This window comes from Rattus norvegicus, chromosome X (assembly GCF_036323735.1).
Source record: "Rattus norvegicus strain BN/NHsdMcwi chromosome X, GRCr8, whole genome shotgun sequence".
Lineage (NCBI taxonomy): Eukaryota > Metazoa > Chordata > Mammalia > Rodentia > Muridae > Rattus > Rattus norvegicus.
Window position 1 is genome coordinate 68,175,845 of NC_086039.1, and position 22,846 is coordinate 68,198,690.

Below are 22,846 nucleotides of genomic sequence, written 5' to 3' on the forward strand. Positions count from 1 at the left end.
CCAGGCTCTCCTCTAATTATCTTGTGAACAAACTTGAAGTTTCTTATGGTCATGATGAATTGGACTGGTAGTAGGATAGGATAGAAGGGGTTTCATGCGACTAGAACAGGACTGCAAAGTAGCTATCTGTCCCAACTGTTAGCTCATTTCCTAATTTCCCAGAATTGTCAATTGTCACAGATAGGACCTCATGGGCCCCTTCTTTGTCCTTTCTTCCACCCACTCACCCTTCTCTTTCTTATATCACCCTTTGTCCACCAGATAGAATTATGTTGACTTGCTCACTCATAGTTCCACTTTGTAGCTTTTTTTAGGGGACTTGCATCTCTCTCTCTCTCTCTCTCTCTCTCTCTCTCTCTCTCTCTCTCTCTCTGAATATACTTCTCTGATCCTAGAACTTTCTATCTCACTAACATTTTTACAGGTCATAAATGAACGATAAAGTGAATATGCTTCCAATACCTTCTTTTTCTTGTGGGCAAATGTCTTTCTTGTGGGTCTGTCTTTGAGGACAGACTTGGTTTGTAGCTCTTGTAGGGTGATCTAGGTTAGAGACAAGTATTTCTAAGATTAGGAGTCACTGGGACTAAGTGGCTGTACCAGACGTCATCATCATTGTTCTGAGGATAAGAGACGTGGTACCTATTCAGACAACCCCTTTGCTAATAGCATTTTGGTTTATATCAAGGTGCAAACAAGCAAGAAGATGCTATCTCTGAGAAATAGGTCCTTCTTTCCTCCCTCCCTCCCCCCTCCTTCCCTCCTTTCTTCTTTCCTTCCTTCCTTCTTTCCTTTTTTCTTCCCTTAATAGCATGATTGCTATCACTTTAGTCCAAGCTTCTGACATTGTTTGCCTGGAAACACACACACACAAGCCTTCCAATAGATAACTCTGCTTACATTACAGCATTACAAACCCTCCCTGCACAGCAGCCCAAAGGACTGTTTTAAGGTTGAAGTCCCATTTTTATCATTCCACTCTTTGCTCCCCAATGGCTGCCTACTTGTGCTTTCCAGCAAAGCCAAGATCCTCTTCCAAAACCCTGCAGATGTTTGGCTGTTACCCACCCCCTCTCTCTTCAGATTTTTCCTGGAATGTTATGCATCTGATCTTCCTATAGATCTTTCCTTATCTTTGCTAAACAGGTCGTTGTTCAAAGTTTAGCTCCTGGGAGAGGCTCACATGCCCACTTCCTAGTCACTCTTCCCTGTCACTTTGTAACTCAAGTCTTTTAAAATTTCTCCTTGGGTCTTGTGATGCCTGACATGTTTTTGTTTCTTTCTTTATTGGTTGCCAGTTCACACTAAGCAGTGTCTACAATAAGGACCTTATTTGTCTAGGGGATCGTTATACTCTTAACATCTAGCCTGGTGATCTGCAGATATTTGTGGAATGAATTCACCAAGGATTTTTAAGATGCTGAAAACCATTGTTATATACATTTTTTTTCACAAAGCCTGTGAGGTCGGGATTTTTACTTTCCTCCTACTAAGTATACAGAAACTGAGACTCGAGTGATTATAAATGATATTTAGAGTCACATGTAAAAGAAGACTGTCCCTCAACTTGGGCTTTCCAGTTCTAAATACTGCTATTTACACTAAAGAATCTTGCTTCTATCCTGTACAGGGCTGAGCATCCGTGCCAGTAGATGCTTACTAATTCTCTGACAGTCTGCATTATCAGGCATTGAAACTGTATTGTGAACTACTTGGGAGACACTCCCTTTTCTGTCAGACAAAAGTGAATCAGAAGTAGACAGTTGAATAGGAGGAAGCAGTATGAAGTAGGTAGCTAGGAGTCTGGGACTGTGGGCTCCACTTTTCTCCTTACTTCATCCTTCTCTTCTATGGGCCTCAATAGGCCCTTCCATAAAATGGGTAAGTTGAACTTGCTAGTTTCAGCTTTTAATATATGTTCTTTTTTTTTTGTGTGTGTGTGTGGGTACAGTGCGTGCTTGCTGTGGCACAGATATGAAGATCAGAGGGCAATCTGAAGGAAGTTCTCGCCTTCTGCCGTGACGGTTCTGGGAATTAAACTTGAGTTTTCAGGCTTGAGAACAAGCGCCTTTACCTGCTTAGCCATTTTACTGACCCCTTTTCCATTTTGATACGTTCTCTTTGTTTCCTTTGCAGTGCTTCCCGTCGCTGCCAGGGAGGAGGAATGTCGGTGAGTATGCAAGATGCACCTCACAAATGACGTACTAGGAGATAAAGTCTCCTCCCTCATGATGTGCATGCGCTAGCTGATCTTCTTAAGGAACAGAGGCAGTGGCCAAGTGGCAAAGCTGGAGACAGTTTCTCTTTTGGCCTCCCAAGGCACATCCTGGCTTCTTCCCACCCTGCTTTTTGGCTCTGGCTTACGGGCAGTGCCTCTTTATTTCTCCGATGAGGGTCTGGTTCTTGTCTGTGAGCCAGGGGAGGATTTCCCTCCTGAGCTATCAGCACAGCACAGCCACCCATGTGCTTCCCTTGTTCTCAGCTGCCTCCTTCCCACTGGCGCGTGTACTATGGATGGGCAAGGCATCAGGAAAGGGGCATGTGGAAGTGGAAGAGAAAGGAGGCTTGATGTTTTGGGTTCATGTCCATGACAGGCCAATACTTGCTGTGTCTGGAAGGATTCCGAGATAAGATGGGCTCCCAGACTACTTAGATTAAAGGGACAGGTGTGTTAAAAAAAAAAAGTCCCTCTGCTCTCTGACAAGTTTCTTTGCGTCAGACAATGCATTTTCCTTTGCCCCCCTGGTGTTGACTTGATGTGAATAGTCTGTGGTAGTCTGCAAGCAACTTCACTGCGCTGAAGAGAACACAGCTATCTAGAGAGGCTGCCATGGCAAACAACAGAAAGTAGGTTGCTGGTCAGGAAAGGGTTGGCAGCCACTGACAGAACAAAGCCTAGGCTAGGCTTTGCTGAGATCTCTGGGGCCTCAGCCTTTGTCATTCACTTATCTTTCTTGTCTGGAGGAGCCTACGACTTGAATGAACATCATTCCTAAGGGGTGGTCCCTAAAACAGTGAGGCATCAGTGAATTGTCATGCTAAAGGTCAAGGTGTGGCATCCTGCGAAGGTGTTAGAAGAGACAATGGGAGCCTTGCGGTCAAGATCGAGCTGCTTTTAGGTGCAGTCTTACCAGAAGTCAGGGGGCATTTGGTGACTTCCCAAGGATGTTTCCACTGGAGTTCTTGGGTGGCAGCTTCTAAAAAGGAGAAGTGTGAGACAGGGTGTTTATTTGCATTACTATGACAGCAAAGGCGAGAGACCTATTTTGAAGAAGCATTGCTTTGACAAGCACACAGCATGCATCTGCTTCTTAAGACCTCGGTCCAGCACTTCTTGCTGAGCACAGCTCCTTCTCTGTACCAGGGACTTCTGGGAGCACAAGTTCTGGGTGCTGCCCATACTAGGAGAATGACGAACTTCTCTAGTTCGCAGACACCAACTTCATGGCTAAAAGAAACCCCTCAGGCCCTGAAATAGTGACCCCCCTATTCCAGACAAGTGCATTTACAACTGCCAAGTTGTCTCATTAAAACATCTGTGCCAGGGGGGCCAGAGATACAGCTCAGTTGGTAGACTACTTACCGGACATGCTCGAAACTCTGGGTTCAATATGTAGAACAGCAAAAATGGGGTGTGGTAGGGCAGACCAGAAGGAAGAGGATCAGAGTTCAAGGTCATCCATGTGTCCATACTGAGCTAAAAAAAAGAATATCTGTATAGAATTGGCATGCAAGCTAGTACTAAGCCCTGGGAGGATGGGTACTTTGTGGCCTCCAGAGGAGAGAGGAATATCTTTTACAGGATGTCAAGAGAGGTTATCATCTATGAAGTGAAGACAGGACTGTTTTTTCTTCTATTGGTTTGGGTTCAAGTTTGAAAAAAGTCTATTGGAGGGCGTGTTTTCAGGCCAAATCAAGGACAAGTCAGCAGCAATTATGTGTTTGAATGAATGTGGTAATTGCAAAAGCAAGGCGCTAGACCAGAGTTCCTTACAGATCTCATTGTGTGAGCCCCAGCCAATTTCTTGCTTTCCTGAGTGCTATCCACATCAGTATAATGGGACGTCTTCCACAAGACTCATATGCGTCACAAGGTATTCCTTGTGCATCGCAGAGGGTCAAGGTTGTGCTTACCAGCAGCATATATACTAAAACTGGAGCAAGCCAGAGACAATGAGCAGGCTCTTTGCACAAGGATTAGACACAGGAACAGCAAAATGTGGCTCGCACCTGCAATCCCAGGATTCAGGAAGCAGAGGTAAAGGCCCAAGGGTGATGGTTTCCATGCTATGGTAATTACGTAGGAGAGATGTATCAAAATGAGAGCCTATGTAAAAAAACAAGTGTCAAAGTAATGAACGAAGTGATTGTTTATGATATTTCACTGCTAGAATGAGCAGAAAACCTTGTTTTAATTTATTGGGGTTTTTTGCCCACTAGACAGTGTGTTTGTGTTTCAAACTTCAGGAGTTTTACAAAACCAAAATGTCTTCCTGCTGCTGTCGCTCAATTGCTGAACAACCCTCTTGGAAGTGACTAATGTTACTGACTTTTTGGTTCCTCAATGAGTTTAGATGGTCTAGAGAAAAGGAGCTGCTAGATACGGTGGGGGTGGGGAGAGGGGCATGCGGAAAGGATGTTAGGAAGAACTGTGGGGCCGGAAATGTGGACTGGTAGAGTCAGCATTTGTTTGGACTCTGCCCCCTCTGCTGGAGCCACCCTGAAGGAAGATTCCATCCCTTCTAGGAATCTCAGTACAGCCACGTGCCCATAGAATGCTCGCATTGCAGAACAGAGGGGTGCAGGAGAGGACCAGCCAGAGATTTTTAGAGGCAAAAAGCCAACAACAACAACAACAACAGCCAAGATAGTCCTGAAATCTGGCGGTTGCCTGTGATTAGTATATATAATCTTATTAGGATGAGTTAACCAAAGATTTCTCTGAGACAGTTCTATTTCCTCTGTTCTATGGGCAGAGGAAAATGTGGTATGAGAGGTCATAGGCTCTCTTGTTATGATGTTACCTTACCAAAGAGTGAGAGGAATGTCCAGCTCACTTCAAATCACGTGGACCTTCCAGGACTCCTGCTATCAGGATCCTTCTGCTTCCTTCAGGTCCTCCCGCCATGTTTTTTGGAGCATGGATTATTTCTATGATGGATATATTTCTGGAACCTAACAGAAACCCACTTCCTCCAAATAAAACCATAATTCATACCAGTCTTGATTGTAGCTGGGTCGGGGGTGGTGGCTGGTAGAAGATCTCTATTTTTGGTTTTGGCTTTGTCCTTTGCCAGCTGTGTGACTTTAAGCTTCTTTCTCCTCTCTGGGTCTAAGCGTTCCAGCTATGCAATGTATTCCTCCACTAAAACACCAATAAGACACATGTTGCTCTGAAACACAGTCATTCCACTACAGATTCCACATTCCTATGGAAGCCATTAGCTCTCCTGTCCAGCAGCCTGCAGAGATGATGGGGCTGGGGGGGGTGGGCCTTTCTTTCTACCACTCTGTGCCAAATCCTCTCTGAGGCCCCTTGCTCCCACTGCACAAAGCTCCTTTGTTGCCTAAAGCTGTTCAGAGCTACTCTCCAGGCTGCTGCCGAAATGGTTGCAGCAACCTAGGGGGTAATACTTCGCCTGTAACCAGAGCTCCCATTCCCAACCCGACTGGCTCCAGTTTGGCTGCAGGCTTGTCTTCTCTACTGGACTCTGCCTATCAGCTGAGTCCTCCAATTCTTGGGGGGCAGGGACATAGAATGGCCAATTTAAAAGGTAGAAAATAAAAACAGATTTCTCCATTTAAATTCACGAATCCAATGATACTATTGGGTGTTACCTCTCATACTCAGGATGGCAGCAGAGTAAAATACCAAGCATATGAAAACCATCATCACTGTCAGAACCCAGGACACTTCCTCCATTTGAATAGAACTAAATCATTCTCATAACTAATTCTTGATAGATTCAACCACTCCATATTTGCTATTTTGCAAAGAATATTTGCAGACCATGGCTTGCTTATCTTTTGACATATTTTCTCCAGCAACTTCGAAGATCATAAACATCTACTTAGTTGGAAGGGTATCTGGAATGGATTATCATTTGAGACAGGAAATGTGTCAGCCATAATCTAAAGTAAATACAGCTAAGGCAGAAACCCTGGCTTTGAGAGGAGAAGACAGCATCTAGTCCCATCTCTGCCATCAGTGCCTTCTCTGTCCATTACCTTTATTGAACCTTAGTTTTATCATCTATCCGATAAGAAATTTGAACCAAAAACTCATCATGGTCTCGTGCACTTTGACTCTGCATTCTCTCCTGTCTCAGCCCCATAGGACTGGTAGAAAGGGCAATTTCAAGATTTTGGGGGAGGGAGGGTGTGACAATGGTTTCCAGAACTGTGTAGAACCCTAAGTACTCCTTTGAAGTCAAAGGCGCTGTTGAGCCTAGCCTCCCAGTCTTTGTTTTTAGCAGGGCATATCTGAGTTCAACTCGAGCTAATAGATACAAGTCAGATAAATGTGCAAAGGCACAGTGTATACCTGCCCATTTTCATAACCTGAGCCAATCCAGATTAGACGATAGAGAGGAGTAGGGATTGCAGGTGAATTGTCGGAGAAAGATGTGGAAGGTGCTGTGAGACTGTCACTAAAAAACACATGGTCCCTTCAAACTTGCCATCAGAGATCACTGTTTTCATCATGCTTCAAAAACCTTCTCATCTAGGACTCGCTTTCTTGGTGAACGTACCAGTAGCCACTCAGCCATTCAAGCAAGAATTATGGGTGTCACCTGGACACTATCATCCTTCTTACTTGCTACCATTCAACCACTAAGTCGTGTAAAAGAGATCTCTTTGTAATGCTTTCTAAATTTGCTCCTTCTTTGCCACCCACACCACAGCCCTCTATTTGGACCTTTACGAGCACAGGCATGGATGGATGTTTCATAACTTCTGTCTACCGCCAAGCTTTTTGTACAATTTCCCTTCTTCTTCTTCTTCTTCTTCTTCTTCTTCTTCTTCTTCTTCTTCTTCTTCTTCTTCTTCTTCTTCTTCTTCTTCTTCTTCTTCTTCTTCTTCTTCTTTCTCTTCTTCCTCTTCCTCTTCTGCTAATGCTTCTTCTGTTAATGCTTCTTCTTCTTTCTTCTTCTTCCTCTCCTCCTCCTCCTCTTCTTCCTCCTCCTCCTCTTCTTCCTCCTCCTCCTCTTCCTCTCCTTCTCCTCCCCCTCCTCTTCCTTTTCTCCTCTTCCTCTTCTTTCTCTTCTTCCTCCTCTTCCTCTCCTCTTCCTTCTCCTCCTTTGTCCTTCTCCCCTCCTTTTCCTCTCCTCCTCCTCCTCCTCCTCCTCCTCTGCCTCTTTATCCTTCTTCCTCATTTTACTTACAGTACCAAGAATCAAACCCATGGCCATATATGTTAGTCAACTTCTCTTCCACTGAACCACCATCTAGACATCATTTCCATCTTTTCTCTGTTTCTATTATAACACATAACCTTGTCCGATATTCTTTTATTCTCTTGTCTATCTAGTAGACTATGAGCTCTTGTATATTGTCTACACGCCTGACTCCTGTATCCCCAACTATAAGCTGGGGACTTCACATAAATAATGAATCTGCCATGAACTATCTTTAATTTTCTAATGGTACAGCCAAAGAGCTCCTAACAATAGGATTGGTGAATTATTACACTTTCTTCTCTGTCATTTCAGCTCTAAATCCATCTATTACAAATCAACAGAAAGCCTCACTGGTTTCAGATGGCAAAGTGTCCCAAGGCATGCCTTTGGGGGGGGGGGGACAGATTCACGTGACATATGTTTCCACTAAACCATTAGAACTTGGAGCTTGCTACATCTCAAGATAGGAAAAGTCTTTAAGGGCCATGTTAACTGATACTTCTCACAGCAAGTACTAAGGGACCCTGGAACCCTCAGAGAGTCCTTGGAAGCTATGAAAGAAGACAGAACAGAGAGGTAGTTCATTCCTGCTGCATTCAAGTAGTTCCAGCTTTACAAATTGGGGGCCTCCTGAAGATATCATTTGGAGTCTTGAGTTTTCCATATAAAAGCGAATGTTAGAGATTGTAGCTGAACCTAGTGTTCAGGTGCTAGCTGGCTCCCTTTTTAATATCATTTCTGCTATCTAACTAGTTTAGCTCTGACCAAACTCTCTAGGGATTGTGAAGCCTTTGTTATTTTGTATTCAGTTCAAAGTCTCCCTCCTTCCCTTCCTCCTCCTGTGCTGTTTTGAGATAGAGTCTCTATATGTAGTCCAGGAGAGCTTCATGCATGCAGCTCTCTGCAAAACTCCCATTTCTCACCTTTCTGAATGTTAAGATTTCAAGTACCTGCCTCTATGCCTATTGAACATTATTAATATCGACTCCGAATTGGGTGTAAACCAATTTCTATTATTAATCCAGTTTTCCCCCTTGGAGATTCATGAGAGTGAATTCATGAGAGAGGGAAAAAGATTCCTTCTTCCCTGTGGCTATTGGCATCTACACTTTTCTGGTGTTTGAGGTAGAAGGGATCTTATTGCTTGTGTAGACCAATGTGCTCATTAAAGTTGGGAAATTCAAACTCAGTGCAAGGAAGTGACTACAGAAGAACATATAGATAGCTAGATGAGTGACAAACTAGAGTCAAGTTCCTACTCTTCTACAATGTTCTCCTCAGACTCTGTCCTTTTCCAGAGTGAATAGCCTTGACTCTAAGATCTCGCACAAACCAGGTAGCTTCCCAATGGCCAGGAAAACAAAGTGCTGTGCTGATGATTGCTCCACAGTGGCTTATGTGTGCTGTGGGAAAGCATGGGAAACTGGTGTCAGAAGCAGAGTTAAGTCTTGTCACAACCTGAATGCTGCTTCTCATTGCACCCATCTTCCCATAGGTCTGAATCCACTCAAACAGCCCCCTCCCCCAGTGCAGGACAGCCCAGCCAGCTTTCTGAGTCCTTTTCTGAACTGTGTGCTGGAGATTCCTACTGTGTGACCTTCCACATCTCAAATCCAGAAACAGGAAGAGTTGATGTGGTTTGCATTTTTGAGAAGAAAAATGAAAACATAGGAAGTGGGGTTCCTGGGAAGACAGGCTTCTAATCCTGCGTCCCATTTGTCCCTGGAACAGGATAGTACTGGGCATACATTCCACAGAGGAGGGGAATAACTTTCCATATGAAAAACAAAACAGGGAGCCCTTCAAGGTTTGGAAAGAGAAAAAGGTCAAAGGGAGACTTTTAAGCAGGGAAAGGGCAGTAGGTTGAGACTCCCCAGCCCTTTCTCACACTCTATCCTCACTGGCAACTGTCATTCTTTGATCTGTTATCAACACATCTGACCCCTGGCAAAGTCCTGCTCAATGTTGTGCGTTGGCTAAAGAAGAGTTGGACTTCTCCTCTGAGGACAACCAAAGCACACTCATTCAAAAACCTTCCATTAAAGCCCAGAGGGAGCAGACATTAATTACACACGCAAAAACAACACACAGCGCCCAGGCTTTGCCAAGTACAGGCTTCTTGGTTTTAGAAACCCAGTGCAGGGAAGTGCCTTGCCTTACTCCAGCTGTTTCCTGGGATAACCACCCAGATGAGCTGCTGTGAGTTTGTGTGGCTTTGTTTGTTATCTCAGCTTTCTACCACCCACCCCCACCACCCACCACCCACCCCCGAGAAGTAGGAACCGAGTGCGCTCCTACCTATGCAAATACTAGGAAGGCCAATGCAAAAGGGTAAGTTAGAAAAACAGAAAAAAAGTCCAGTATTCCTGGATTTCTAGGTCTTTTAGAGTCCTGGTTTCTGGGCTGGCAAACATGAATAGTGTGTAGCTAGCTTCCAGGATAGAAGTATAGTTCTGCCTTTGGGTCTCAGAGAAATATAAATACAGCCCTTCAAGAAAATCAACTCTTGTTCACCCCTGAATTTTCTATAGATGTACATGTCACATAGGAAAAGCTGGATCCTTGATTTTGCTGCAGAAAGTAATTGCAGGGCAAGATAGTGCAGGGAGTGAGGGGATCTTCACTGCCAACAAAAATTAATGATGCTGCTTGCGTGGTTCCCTGGAAGTTTCCGGAGGAAGAAGGCTATACTCCAAGTTGTACATGCTTAGGCCTTAAGCAAAGTTTCTTGGTATTTTTGCATTTTAAGAATTATATATAATTCTATATAAAAGAAATATTGTGTCTATGTGGACAATGTTCACAGCCAATGTTAACTGTGTTAATTGTGCTGGAATTCCTCATTATCACCTGACCAATATCAACCAGAGTGAGAGATTCCTTTTTCTTCCTGTGTTGTCACAGTTTTTCTCTCCTCCCTTACCTATTATCAGCCCTTGACACAAATCAAACAAAAGAAAGGAAGGGAGGGAGGGAGAGAGGGAATGGGGTAGGGAGGAAGAGGAGAAAAAAAAGAAAAAGAAAAAGAAAAAGAAAAAAACTCTAGAATGACAAGAAAACTCAGAGAGTTCTGGGTCTGAATTGTGACTGTCATCCCTGTAATACCTCTCTGAGACTTGGCTCTCTCTTTTTTTTGTTCATGGTCCAGGCTGATCTGGAACTCATTATGTAGTTCAGGATGGTCTTGAACTAGTGATTTTTGTGTTTTAGCCTTCTGAACACTTGGGTGAAGGCATGCACAACTACCCCTGGAATTTCTCCACATTTGAAAATGGAGATCCCAAAAGTCTGCTTTTAGATTGTAGGATCTAAGTGTGAGGAGGGGAATGAGAGTGCTCAGACAAGACACAGATGATAATTACCAAATGATGGTCCAATGACCACAGTCACTAACTCGGGCAGCCCAGTGGTTTTAAGGAGAGAGTTTTTTTCCCTTCCATCCAGGAATCTGACTTGAGATCACAAAAGCATCTGCTGAGACTCAAGGAATGAATCCCCAGGCCTCTGGGATAGAGACTGCTTACGTTGAATCAGGATTCCAGAGCCACAACCCCCTACTCCAGGGAAGCCAGAGCATGCAGGCCAGAGAGGAATTGATAGATGGATGGCAGGATCAGAAATGCCTGGTGATCAGGTCTCTAAAGAACAGATGTGCTTTCTGCCTCAGGTCTGACAATAAGCATCTTTGCCTCATTCCTGGGGACTAAAGTACAACCAGGCAGGATGTGTTGGCTTCACTCCTAACAGACCTCTGACCTTTGGCAGATCCTTGTTCTCTCTGGGTCCTCATTTCCTCATAATTAAAATGAGAGGCTTGGAGTCTCTGGTTTTTTTATTTGGTTGTTGTTGTTGTTACGTTTTTGTTGTTGTTGTCGGTGGTGGGTTTTTTGTTTTGTTTTTTTTGTGTTGTTGTTGTTGTTTTGTGCCTACATTGTTTCTATGAGCCTTAGTTGGAAAGGGATTTGTCCTTGACTTACCAAAAATATGATCAGTCTGATCATCAGGTAGTGTGACACAAAATCCTGGGTTCTGGTAAAAAAAAATGGCAAAAAGCAGTTAGAGGAATGGCCTTGCCTAGTTCCTACAATCCCTTCTGTCTATGTCTTAGCTGAACTGGTTCATTCCAAGCTGCCCAGGCAAAACTGAAGGGCACATGGATCAAAGCAGGTGTTTCCCAAGCCTGGGGCTCTGCCACAGGTACTACAATATGACATGAAGTAAGGAAAGGAAACAGGAAATCCTACACACTGTGCGCACCTAATTGTTCAGGAGGAATTCCTTTGTGGCAAGCCTGCTGCTGTCTCAGAAGTCAGCAACTGCTGAGGAGGGAGAATGGCAAACCTGCAGGCTCATTTTGCAGACTCTAGTCTGTTTAGACCTTTGCCATTCTTGAAAGCCTAGTGCAAATATTGTCTCCTTCCTCTTCCAAATCCCCAGAATGCTGTGTATCTGCTGTATCACATGGCTCATGTTCTGCCTTGTGTTTGAGCTATTTCCTTTCAGATATAGAATAAGTAAAATACATGCTCCAGGTTAAAAAAAATTCTCTAACTATTGAGCCATCTCTCTAGCCTAACTCCAGGTCAGAATTTAAACCTGGGTATCTGCCTATCAAATAGAAGATAGTTTAAATTCCACAACCCACTACTGGAGCTGGCTACTGTTACAGAGTCAGTCTCTGCCCCCTCCCCACTCGTTGTGTGTGTGTGTGTGTGTGTGTGTGTGTGTGTGTGTGTGTTATTGATTGCCAGGAATGAATATCAGGGTTATTGAAAATGTAAAAGTTGTCCAGTGAGATTGCTTAGCAAGAAAAGAGCACTTACTAACAAACCCAGTAAACCTAAGTTTCACCTCGGAAACCTGCATCATGGAAGGAGAGGACCAAGAACTGCAAATCATACTCTGACCTCCACACACATGCACTAGAGTACTTGTTTATGCATGTAAGCATGTAGGCACACCACACCACACACACACACACACACACACACACACACACACACACACACGCAAGCAAGCACAAACACACATATATGAAGGAATACAAAAGTCTGTTGATCTTGGTGGCCCACATTAATAAGCCCACAGGCAGGATGAATCTAAGTTTAAGGCTACCCTAAGCAATTTAGTATGACTCTCACTCAAAGTGAAAAATGTCAAAAAAGAAAAAAGAAGAAGAAAGAGAAAAAAAAGCAAGACTGGGCATATGATAGCTTGGCAGTTCAGTGCTTGCCTACCATGTATGAAACTCTGGGTTCTGTCTCCATTACCTTCAAATAAATAGAAGCAGGGGCATGAGGGTTTGGAATGAGCAACTCCAGTGTTGGCTCTGGAGTCAAAACACTCTGGGTTAAGGTCTGGCTAGCCCCTTGCTGTCAAATCAACTTGAGTGAATTCTGTCTCCTCTTTGATCTGTAAATGGGGTAACCTTCCTATCTCACTATCTCACAGGGTTGCTGTAAAAGCAAACCAGATGAAAGCATCAGGAACTGCAAGGGGCTCTCTATTAATCTCCATGATGTCTCTGCACCTTTGAAATAGAAACCTCAGCTCATCGGGAGCTCTGTCCCCAGTGCCCCTGGCTCCCGGTGTCTTGGACAGAGGAGGCAGCTGCTGGTGCTGGGCGATGTCGGACAGCACCTCTGGGTTATGCACGCCACACCTAGAGTCGCTGATGCTTTGCTACTGCCTATTTCCAAACACACTGTCCCTTGACCTTCCTTTGAAGCTAGACCTAGCTGAGGGAACCAGTTTTCTAAAATTGCTTGGCTTGTAAAATATTGTTGCTTCACCAAGTGGGCACTGGCCTGGCCTTGTCCCCGAGCCCTTTGAATCGCTTTGAAATTTCTGCAAGCCTTATTTCTGCTTTCTGCTCTCTTAGCATCCAGTTCCTCAGATTCTGTTTTCAATGGATTCTTTCAACGTTGCCTGCCAAGAAAAGAAATGTGGATTCCTATAAAGGAAGTAGAAAGATACAGAGAAGAATATTTAGTATCCAAATGAAGCAGATATAAAACTTTTGGCAGTGAGAGGCGAAGAGAGCTGCAGAATGTCAGGCATTCTGAACTCCTTCTATCGGTCCCTTTTAACAGTTGACAAACTGATGGGAAAACTGAGAGACCTGGAGAAGATAAGGGACTTCTCCAGACAGTGAAGCAGCTTGGGAGGCTAGGTGGAGTGACAAGGGGCAAGCCTCTGCAGTGTACCTGTACACTGCGAGGTTAAAGTTGAGGGACCAAGCCTGGGGGAGGTAGGTGGGACCCGAATAGAAGTGAATGTGACCCCTAAGAAAGGAGCATCAATCAGAAGAAGCAGTCAGACCAGCTGCAAAATTCCCCCCAAAAGTGGGAATAGAGGAGGCTAGTGGTTTAGCAAGTTATGAATTTTGCTGAGCAAGGGGAGGGAGGAGAGAGGAAGAGAAAGGAAGAGGGGCCAGAAAAAAAAAGAGTGGAATGAGGAGAGGGGAAAATGGGGGGGGGGGTGATCTGGAGTAGCAAGGTCGGTAAAAGTTGAAAAGGAGAAAATCGTATAGTCCTATGCTGTGTGGGCATCCAACCCCTTTCTAAGACCCTACCACAGCCATTACTGCTTGGTTTCTTTTAAGACTCTGAAAATGTCAACTGGTCTTTGGTTTTTTGTTTTTGTTTTTGGTTGTTGTTTTGTTTTTGTTTTTCCTTTTGCTTTTAACAATCGTTCATTCACAACTGCTGGCTATTAGGAGAAATGGCCCAAGACTTAGGCTTTGTCTTACTTAGCAAATGTAGCACACCAACAGGAGCGCATCCTGTAGTCTTCCTTCGCTTCCAGAGCAAGCCCTGGGCTACCCCCAGTCACTTGTGTCTGAGTACCAACCACAGCTCTCCTTCACACTGAGTGGCTGGACAAATTGCCAAGGTTCTCGCTGCCTCAGTGACTGAATTTGCAAAAATGAGGGTAATAGCCTTCAGAGAAGGTGCTAAAGATCAAAGAAGTGGCTCCTGGATTAGCATGCAAACAGTGCCTGGGACATTGTTAGTGCTCGAAAATGTTAAGTGGGTCAGTGGTATAGTTCAGTGGACAAAAGCACTTGCTGCCTAGCCCGACAACCTGAGTTCAGTCCCTAAAACCCATATAATCACATGGTGGATGTGGAGAACCCATTGTAAGTTGTCCTCTGACTGCCATGCAGGTGAACCACTGCATAACTAAATATGTAAGTAAGTAAGTAAGTAAGTAAGTAAGTAAGTAAGTAAGTAAATGTAATTTTAGAAATAGTAAGAATCACTGTGACATTCTGGGTTCAAAAGTAAGTCAGTAGACAGCTGAGGCTCAACTGCAGAAACACTACATCTAAAGCTAGGCATGGTGATTCGGGGCTATAATTCCAGCAGCCCAGAGGCTGAGGCAGGGGGATGCAGAGTCTCAGGCCACTCTGAGCTACATAGTGAGACCGTGTATTAAACATGAACCAGTGTTGTTCTTAGTACAAGCAATAACGCCAGTGAAACTACTTCTACTCTTTTTCTATGAAATGTACAAACCTCTACTTCTGGTGGGGCGGTGGTGTCTCCTGTCACCTTATATAAATATGTGAACACTTTCATCAATACTGCCATCATCTGTTGTGTGCTTAATTAAAATCGTATGGAATGACATAACTAATAAACCCTAAAGTCTGAACTGCAAAAAGATGAAAAGACCTCAAAACACACACACACACACACACACACACACACACACACACACACAGAGAGAGAGAGAGAGAGAGAGAGAGAGAGAGAGAGAGAGAGAGAGCCATCTTTCCAGCACCCCACACCCTTCAAGACAAGGCTTCACCATGTAGCTCTGCCTGAACTGGAACTCACCATGTAGACCAGGCTGGTCTTCAAGACACAGAGCTCCTCCTGCCTCTTTCTCTATAGTGGTGGACTTAAAAGCATACATCACCATGGCTATTGGCTTTAAAGGCTTCTTTGATGGAGACTCTCCCTTCCCATGTCCGACTGAATACTAAATGAATCTGCCTATACAAGACAGATCCAAGCAATGTGGTTTTGATGAAAACAAGGAGGAATAGACATGGGGTTCAGCTTTCCCCAGTTCTCCCCTCACCCATTTCCTCCATGGCAATCCTTATGCAGGGATGAGGCTATCACAATCCAGAGAGGGCAAGTCGTGGGATCAGAGTCTACAGCAAGTGGTGGGCAGAGTGGGATCTAGGTGGCACTACTGGGCTTGGAGGACACTAAGTTGGACAAGGAGAAGTGCTTCCTTGGGTAAGCTGAAATATAGAGGAGCTACCTTGAGGCAAGGGTGGAGAAAATGCAAGGGAAAAGGTGAGCAGGATAGGAAGGAGGTGCCTGAGTGTGATCAGCCTTACTGGATAGGTTTGTCATGCTGGGCCACCTCAAACTTGAAGACAGTCAAGGGCCTCTCCTTGTTCCCACCACATTGTGACAAGGGCTGTAGTTCCCTTACCCTTGAGGGACACAGTCAAGCTGAGTCTAAGTCTTACCTCCAGGTCTTCTAATTAGGCTCTTGGCTTAAGTTGACATTTTCATAAGGCTTGTCCACCAGGTTCTAGAAGTTTGAAAGCTTGACTTCCAACCCATACTTGTAGAGGGTTCAGAGGTGGTTGGAGTCAGTCCACCCTTTCCACAGCTGTGCCTCTAGCTGGCCAGGGTGTTCTACCACCTGTGCTGTTTATCTAAGAACTGTGAGTTGCTGATTTGTATTTCCAGGACTTGAACATGAGGTACCTGGAGACACCACCATGAAGATAACTTGTGGAGTAAATTTTCTCAGTAAACTTTTGAGTTTTTGTGGAATTAGTTCTTCCTGGTAGATCTCTGGAACTAGTGAGATATAGTGAGAGACCTGAAACACTGAATTCAGGAGCTATGTAAGGCACATATGGGATACAAGACAGTGAATGGCTTGTTTCTCTATGCATGGGCCTCAGAACCTCCCTGTGGACCAGGAGACATGAATCTGCTGCTCACTAATGATGACAGCTTCAGGGTTGTCTGCTGTGCAGGCCTTGAACCCTCACTAGCCACTGACACATTGGCTTTAAAGCCCAGAAAAGCAAATGGCAGGATAAACTTCCAAGAAGGCCCTCATGATTAAAGCGAGGAAGGTAGATTTTTGAGTCTCAGGCTGAAAAATCAAAGATTTTTTTCATGGCTAGGCTACTTGCTCAGAGAGACAAGGTCTAGAAACCCGGGACAGATTTCATGGTGTCTGCTAGTTGTATATTGGCACTACACCCTGGCAAGTAAGGAGCTGAAGACAAGGAGCTTCTCCAAGATTTGACTGAGGTCAAGGTATGTGGTACTAAGGCCAGGGAGGTATAGTTAGGGATCAGAGTTACTTGTGAGTCACGGGGGTACTGCGTCCTAGATAAATGCAGGAAGAATTAGTGGGCATTGGAACCAAGCACCATGCTCAGTGCAGAACCAAGAAGAAAGCAATGAGGTGGGACTAGGGCTGTGCTTCCTGTTGACATAAACATCTGACTGAAGGTCTCGGGTTTGATCTACTTGGCAGTTCAGGAAAGCAGGTATTCCTAATCCCTACCTTCCCATCCCCTTCTTCTCTTCTAGCTGTGCAGCTGAACTCAGGCCTCAGCGCTTGCCGGTTGAGCTGTATGCTACCACTGACTACTGGGCTACAGCCCAGGTTGTATTTTGTATTGCCTTTATTTAACAAGGAAGGCTCTGAGGAGTGATATGACCTATCATCTGTTAAAAGTAGTGTCTGCCTCCCAGGCTTCTTGAGAGTTGCAGTCCTTAGCACTTTCTCCAGTACTGAGGTATTAGGGGGTGGGAGTGGGGTGGGGAAACACTTTACTCACATGCCCAGTGGCTACCTATCCAATAACCACATAATTAGGCAGTGGTTCCCTAATGTCCTGACCCTTTAATAGAGTTCCTCATGTAGCGGTGACCCCCCCAACCATAAAATATTTCAATGCTACTTTATAGCTGTAATGTTGCTACAGTTATGAATTGTAATGTAAATATCTAATATACTAGCTATCTCATATATAACACAGCCCCAGAGATTGTGACCCACAGATTGAGAATGGCTTATTCGAGGTTTGGCTGCGCAGGCTCTCCTTTTACTTAAGGCTGGCCAGACTCCTGAGTGTCTAGAATTGGGCCATAGATATTCTAGGCATGTCTGAGGAAGACCTGAGACTCACCTTTGAAAAGCTATGGCACACCAATGGGAGGAATACCAAGCCTACAGGTTGATCTGAATGAGGCCATTTCCCACTCAAAAAGTGCTTGCCCGCACACCTGTTCTTTCAAGGCTTATGGCCCAGAAAAAAGAAATCCACTTTCTGAGTGAAGAAACTTAGGTTTAGTGACTTGCCAGAGGTTATATAACTACTGTGTGGCGTAGCCAGGACCCAAACCCAAAGTTGTGCCCAAACTTCCCTTTCCTTTTCCACAAAGTGTGTTTGGCCAGCTAAGAGAGGACAGGCTAAGTTCACCACTGAAGCACAGTGCTTCAGACCAAAAACAACAAACCCGAACTCCCTGGGGTTTCAATCTCTTCCATATGAACTGAACCGTGGGGGCAACCATGAGGCCTTTGAGAGGGAAGTAAAGAAGTTAACAGTTTCCAGAGCAGCCCCAGGACTGCTGGCCTTTGTGACCGGCCAGAGTGAGGCTGAGACGGTGACCCTGGGTTTGCTGCAATCACAGGACTGTCTTCCCTGCACTGGTTATTGAGTTGTTTTTATGCTCCCTTCATTTCAAACACTGGGGAAAGAACATCCCAAGGCTTTCTGACATTTGATTTAGTTAAGGCTGCTTCCAGGCTTCTTACTTACCTGCCCAGGCACTCCTCCATCACAGCTCACTCAAGCCTTCAACAAATGTTCCCTCAGCGCCAACTCTGTGGCAAGTACCAACTTCCTAAGCAATGGATATGCGATAAATGATAAAATGCCGTCTCTGCCCTCAGAAAATATACTCTTACTAGACAGAAAGATACATAGATAATCAAGTTCAATTTGGAACAACCATTAATGGCGCTGAGCTGTGGAATCAAGAAAGGGGAGGTTGAGGCTAGAGAGATGGCTCAGTGGTTAAGATAGCTTACTGCTTTTGCAGAAGACCAGGGATCAGTTCCTGGCACCGACATGGCATCTTACAATCACCTTTTACTACACTTTCAGAGGATCAGATCCTCTCATTTGGCCTTTGTAGGCTCCTGCACACATGTGGTGCATATATGCCCTTGGAGGCTCACACACCTACACATAATAGTTTTAAAAGAGAGGTGATAACTTACACTCTCCATACGGGATCCTTAACAGAGGTGTGAGACTTTTCCAGATGCAACACACAGGGTGAATTCTTCAGCATCACTGCGCCTCAGTTTCTTCACCTGTATAACGGAATGATAATAGCACTTGCAGGAACTGGGCAATGGTGGTACAAGCTCAGGAGGCAGAGGCAGATAAACCTCTGAGTTCGAACCCAGCCTGGTGAGTTCCAAGTTGGCAGAAATTCTGACTCAAAAAAAAAAAGAAAGAAAGAAAAGAAAAAAGAGAGAGGAAGAAAGAAAGGAAGGAAGGAAAGAAGGAAGGAAGGAAGGAAGGAAGGAAGGAAGGAAGGAAGAAAGGAAGAAAAAAATAGTACCTGCAGGAGGGTTTCAAATACCTTGGAATTTACCATGTAAATGTTTGTGGTATAAGAAGGAAATCAGATGAACATTCCTGAGAGAGAGATGGGCACATGGGACACATTGGGAGAGCTAATGCAGGACAGAGTGTTCTGGGGAGGCTGTGTGAGCTTAGGCAGCGCTTTGAATGCCAACCTTAGAAACGTGGACTTGTTCCTGTAGCTGATGGGCAGCATTTCTGAAGCTTGGGTTTTTGCATGAAGACTGGCGGAGGACCTGTGTGTGTGTGTGTGTGTGTGTGTGTGTGTGTGTGTGTGTGTGTGTGTGTGTGTGAAAAGCTAGTGCTATAACCATCAGACAACAGATGAGAGGCCTGAAAAGATTGCCAAGTGTGAATGAGGAACAGCCATGTATATACCACCTAACCCTTGGGGTAGAGAAAGTAAACCGCATGTCTACCTTCAAGGATCTGCCCACTTGGGTGGAATAAGTTTAATGCTTGTCAATGATCAAATCAACTGTCTGTGGGAGGAGCAGTGGAAGGAGGGGTAACCCCCTTCCACAAGAAAAGCTCTTGTGTGGCCAGAGAGCCAGGATGTATAGTAGTTACTAGCCAGAGTTGACAGTCCAAATTGTGACCTTGGGCAAATTACTGCAAAATTCACTGTGCTGCAGTTTTCTCATAAGTAGAACCAGATATGAAGGCTTGCCTCTGGAAACCCAGGAGATTGTAGAAGGAGGCTTGCCATGTGTTTGAGGTAAGCCGGAGTTCCAGCCTAGCTCATGCTAAAATGTGAGCTCTAGTCTCAAAGACCAACAAGCAAACAAATAAACAAGCACTATATGAACTATAAAAAAATATGAAAAACAGTGCTCAGAATGTTGGTTCCTACCATAAGCACTGCACAAATGTTAGCTATTCTGGCTGACTGAGGGCCTATCGTACTCCCAGTGTCTGGAATTCCTAGAATACAAAGCAATGGTATGGGAACGCCGGAACTCATGAGACCAAAGTTAGCCATCTTCCTCTGGTGCCAAACCAATTTAAAGGCGTAAAGAAGAAAACACCAACAAGGATGTATACTGATGTCAACTGGAAAATTCAAAAGGATGTTTAAGATAAGAGCAGGGACTTCAAAGACATTCCCTGCTTCGAATAGAAGCTTCAGGTTACATCTTCAGCATTCTTCTCCTCCACCCCTAGGGTTAGATGAAGGCAAATGTTACAGCAACTCAGGAGTGGGAGCCTCACCATTATATAGGTGAAAATAGCAATCCAACTTCTGTTGTTGCTGCTTACCGGCTGGCTGTGAGAACTCAACCTCAGTCCATTTCTTCATGGGTGAAGTGGGGGTGATGTTGAGGATGATAAATACTAAAATATGTATATTGGTGTGTCTTCATAAGCATTAAATACTACTTTAAATGCACCTGGACAATGACTGGCACAGCTAGTGCTGGCTATACTTTAGCTTTTAATTAAATCTTCTCTTCCCACGTGTGGTAGCACCCACCTGTAATCCTAGTGCTCAGGAGTCTGAAGCAGGAGAATTGCTGCTACTTCAAGGCCAGTCTAGGGGCCATATAAAGATCCTGTCTCAAGGCAAGAGCAGTCATGTTTGTTTGTTTGTTTTTGCATACAGATTCACAGTGACATTGCTTGCAAAGTGTCCATTTTGTGGGCATAGTCCTTTGACACTGTAAGGGGCCAGATAAGATACTCTTTTGATGCAAATGCTGGCAGTCCTTACGTAGGGAGGGAATAAATTACCTCAGCGGTCTTTCTAGCTCAATGTTTTGGGATTCAAAGCAATCTTTGGAGTCCTTTCTTTTCACTGTTCTGGCCCATAGTGGAAGCAGAACTCAGGAAGAAGTGGGGGACAGATAGGGAGGGAGGTGCCCTTGAAGGATAGGAAGAGGTTGCTGCTGCCTCCTCAGTTGCTGCCACCCAGGGGCTGTGTTCCATACTCTTGCCCAAGCAGAGAGCAAAAGCCCTACTCCTGGTATTGAAGGAAGTTGACTGGAGCCTCCTTTTCCTCAGGAAGATCTTGTCCCTGTGTTAGGGTCAGGACAGGCTGCTGGAACCTCAAAAGTCCCAATGTATAGTTGGCAGTACCAAACTGGGTGCAGAAGTGCCATCCTAATGGCTAACTGTCCTAATCTAGAGTATGTTTGATGATAGGCCAGAAGGTAGGAAGAGAGGAGAACTGACTCTGTTGATTTATGATCATTTGGAAAAGGGACACGCGTGAGTGTCCACACACACACACACACACACACACACACACACACACACACACACACACACACACACACAATCTGTACTATAGAATGGCCGATGGAAGATGGCACAGAGTCAGATTTCTTAGTTCTGAAATAGACTCACTATGTGATCTTGAGCAAATCCTCACTCACCCCCACTTGTAGAACACACTCATTCGATCAGTAAATAGTTTGTCAAAAAGCCTATTGCACGCCTCCATTGCCCCAGGAGGGAGAGATGAAAAAACGCATGACCCCCTTACTCCTTTCCAGTGCTGACAGTCTCCTAGAGAGACAGCACAGAGCTCATCAACTGCAGACTCCTCTGGCCAGCTTACACTCACAAATAGAACAGATTCCCCTAAAGGACAAGGTATAGGTGTAGTGTGTGTGTGTGTGTGTGTGTGTGTGAGAGAGAGAGAGAGAGAGAGAGAGAGAGAGAGAGAGAGAGAGAGAGAGAGAGCTGTGTTACAATGGGCATATGGAACATGCTTTGTAAGTGGTAAGCTATACAAACAATGCTCAGTTTACAAGCCAGGCTGATTACTCCCCTTAGGCCATGGGGTGATTATCCTTATTTTAAAAACAAGGAAGCTGAGGCTTGGAGTTATGGCCCAGGTTATGCCACAGTTCTCAAAGAGCCAGAATGAGAACCTTGGCCCCTTGATTGGCCATCCAGAGGACTGGAGTAGGAGTGACAAAGTCTGAGAGCTGACAATGTTCTTGTCTTCACTTCTTCATTTGAAAACAGATAAATTAGGCCCACTATCATCTCTACAAGCCAACAAGTTTGCTTCTAGCGAGTAGAGGCTGTATGCCTTTCAGTGAGGCCTGGAAAAGTTAATCCTTCTTTATGGAGCCTGGACTCTGTCCCAGATGCCATGTTCAAAGCTTTCCAGATCCTCAGATTGTCCTGTAACATGAAGATACCCTCCTTGCTTAGGGATGACCAAGTCATTTGTATTATTGGCCCTTAGTTTTCCATTTGTAGTATAGGTGAGTCTCTAAAGACTGCCTCTACTCCAGGAGATTCTTAGTACTAGGATTCCACCATGTCTTTGTTGATAGTGATGCACACTGAGCAGCCAGGGTGAAAATAGGGTGAGGGTACAGTTGGAGGAAGCTGAGTCTGTTTTGCTAAGATGTCTGGAGCAACCATGGAGACTCCCTTCATTTGTCTTTTGTACAAAATCTCCTCCCATGCCACTAACTGGGATGGTGAGGTGTAAGACATAGGAAGTGGAGGGGCTGATTTGTGACTAATGAGACCTTCCCCAGCCCTCCAAGCTTTGCATAGCCAGAAGGAGCTAGAGAGAATAGTAATAGTGAAATACTTCTTAAATAGGAAGTCACATACAGAAGGCCATCCATGAGAGATGCTTCAATAGTAACGTGGTGACGAGTGGTAATGTAGATGTACCCAAAGAAGGCCCATAGCTAGAGGAGAAGGAATTCCTGAGCAAAGTTGGGGCATGGAACTTTCCAGTCCTCACCAGTGGGCTAGTTGGGTGGAACAGACACAGCCTGGTTGTCCTGACAGCCTTTCCCCAGCTTTCCTCCCTCCA

General features: G+C 44.8%; 1 protein-coding gene across 2 annotated transcripts in view; it reads left to right on the forward strand.

Moving 5' to 3' along the window:
* Positions 1–22,846, forward strand: part of Stard8 (StAR-related lipid transfer domain containing 8) — a 116,972-nt gene that overhangs the window by 56,569 nt on the left and 37,557 nt on the right. For both annotated transcript variants that reach the window (XM_039099691.2, XM_006257074.5), the window contains exon 2: positions 2,137–2,170. Coding sequence is in view for 1 of the 2 variants with exons in the window: in XM_006257074.5 (XP_006257136.1) it covers positions 2,137–2,170 (34 nt within the window). In the remaining variant the exon portion in view is untranslated. The remainder of the gene's footprint in view (positions 1–2,136; positions 2,171–22,846) is intronic.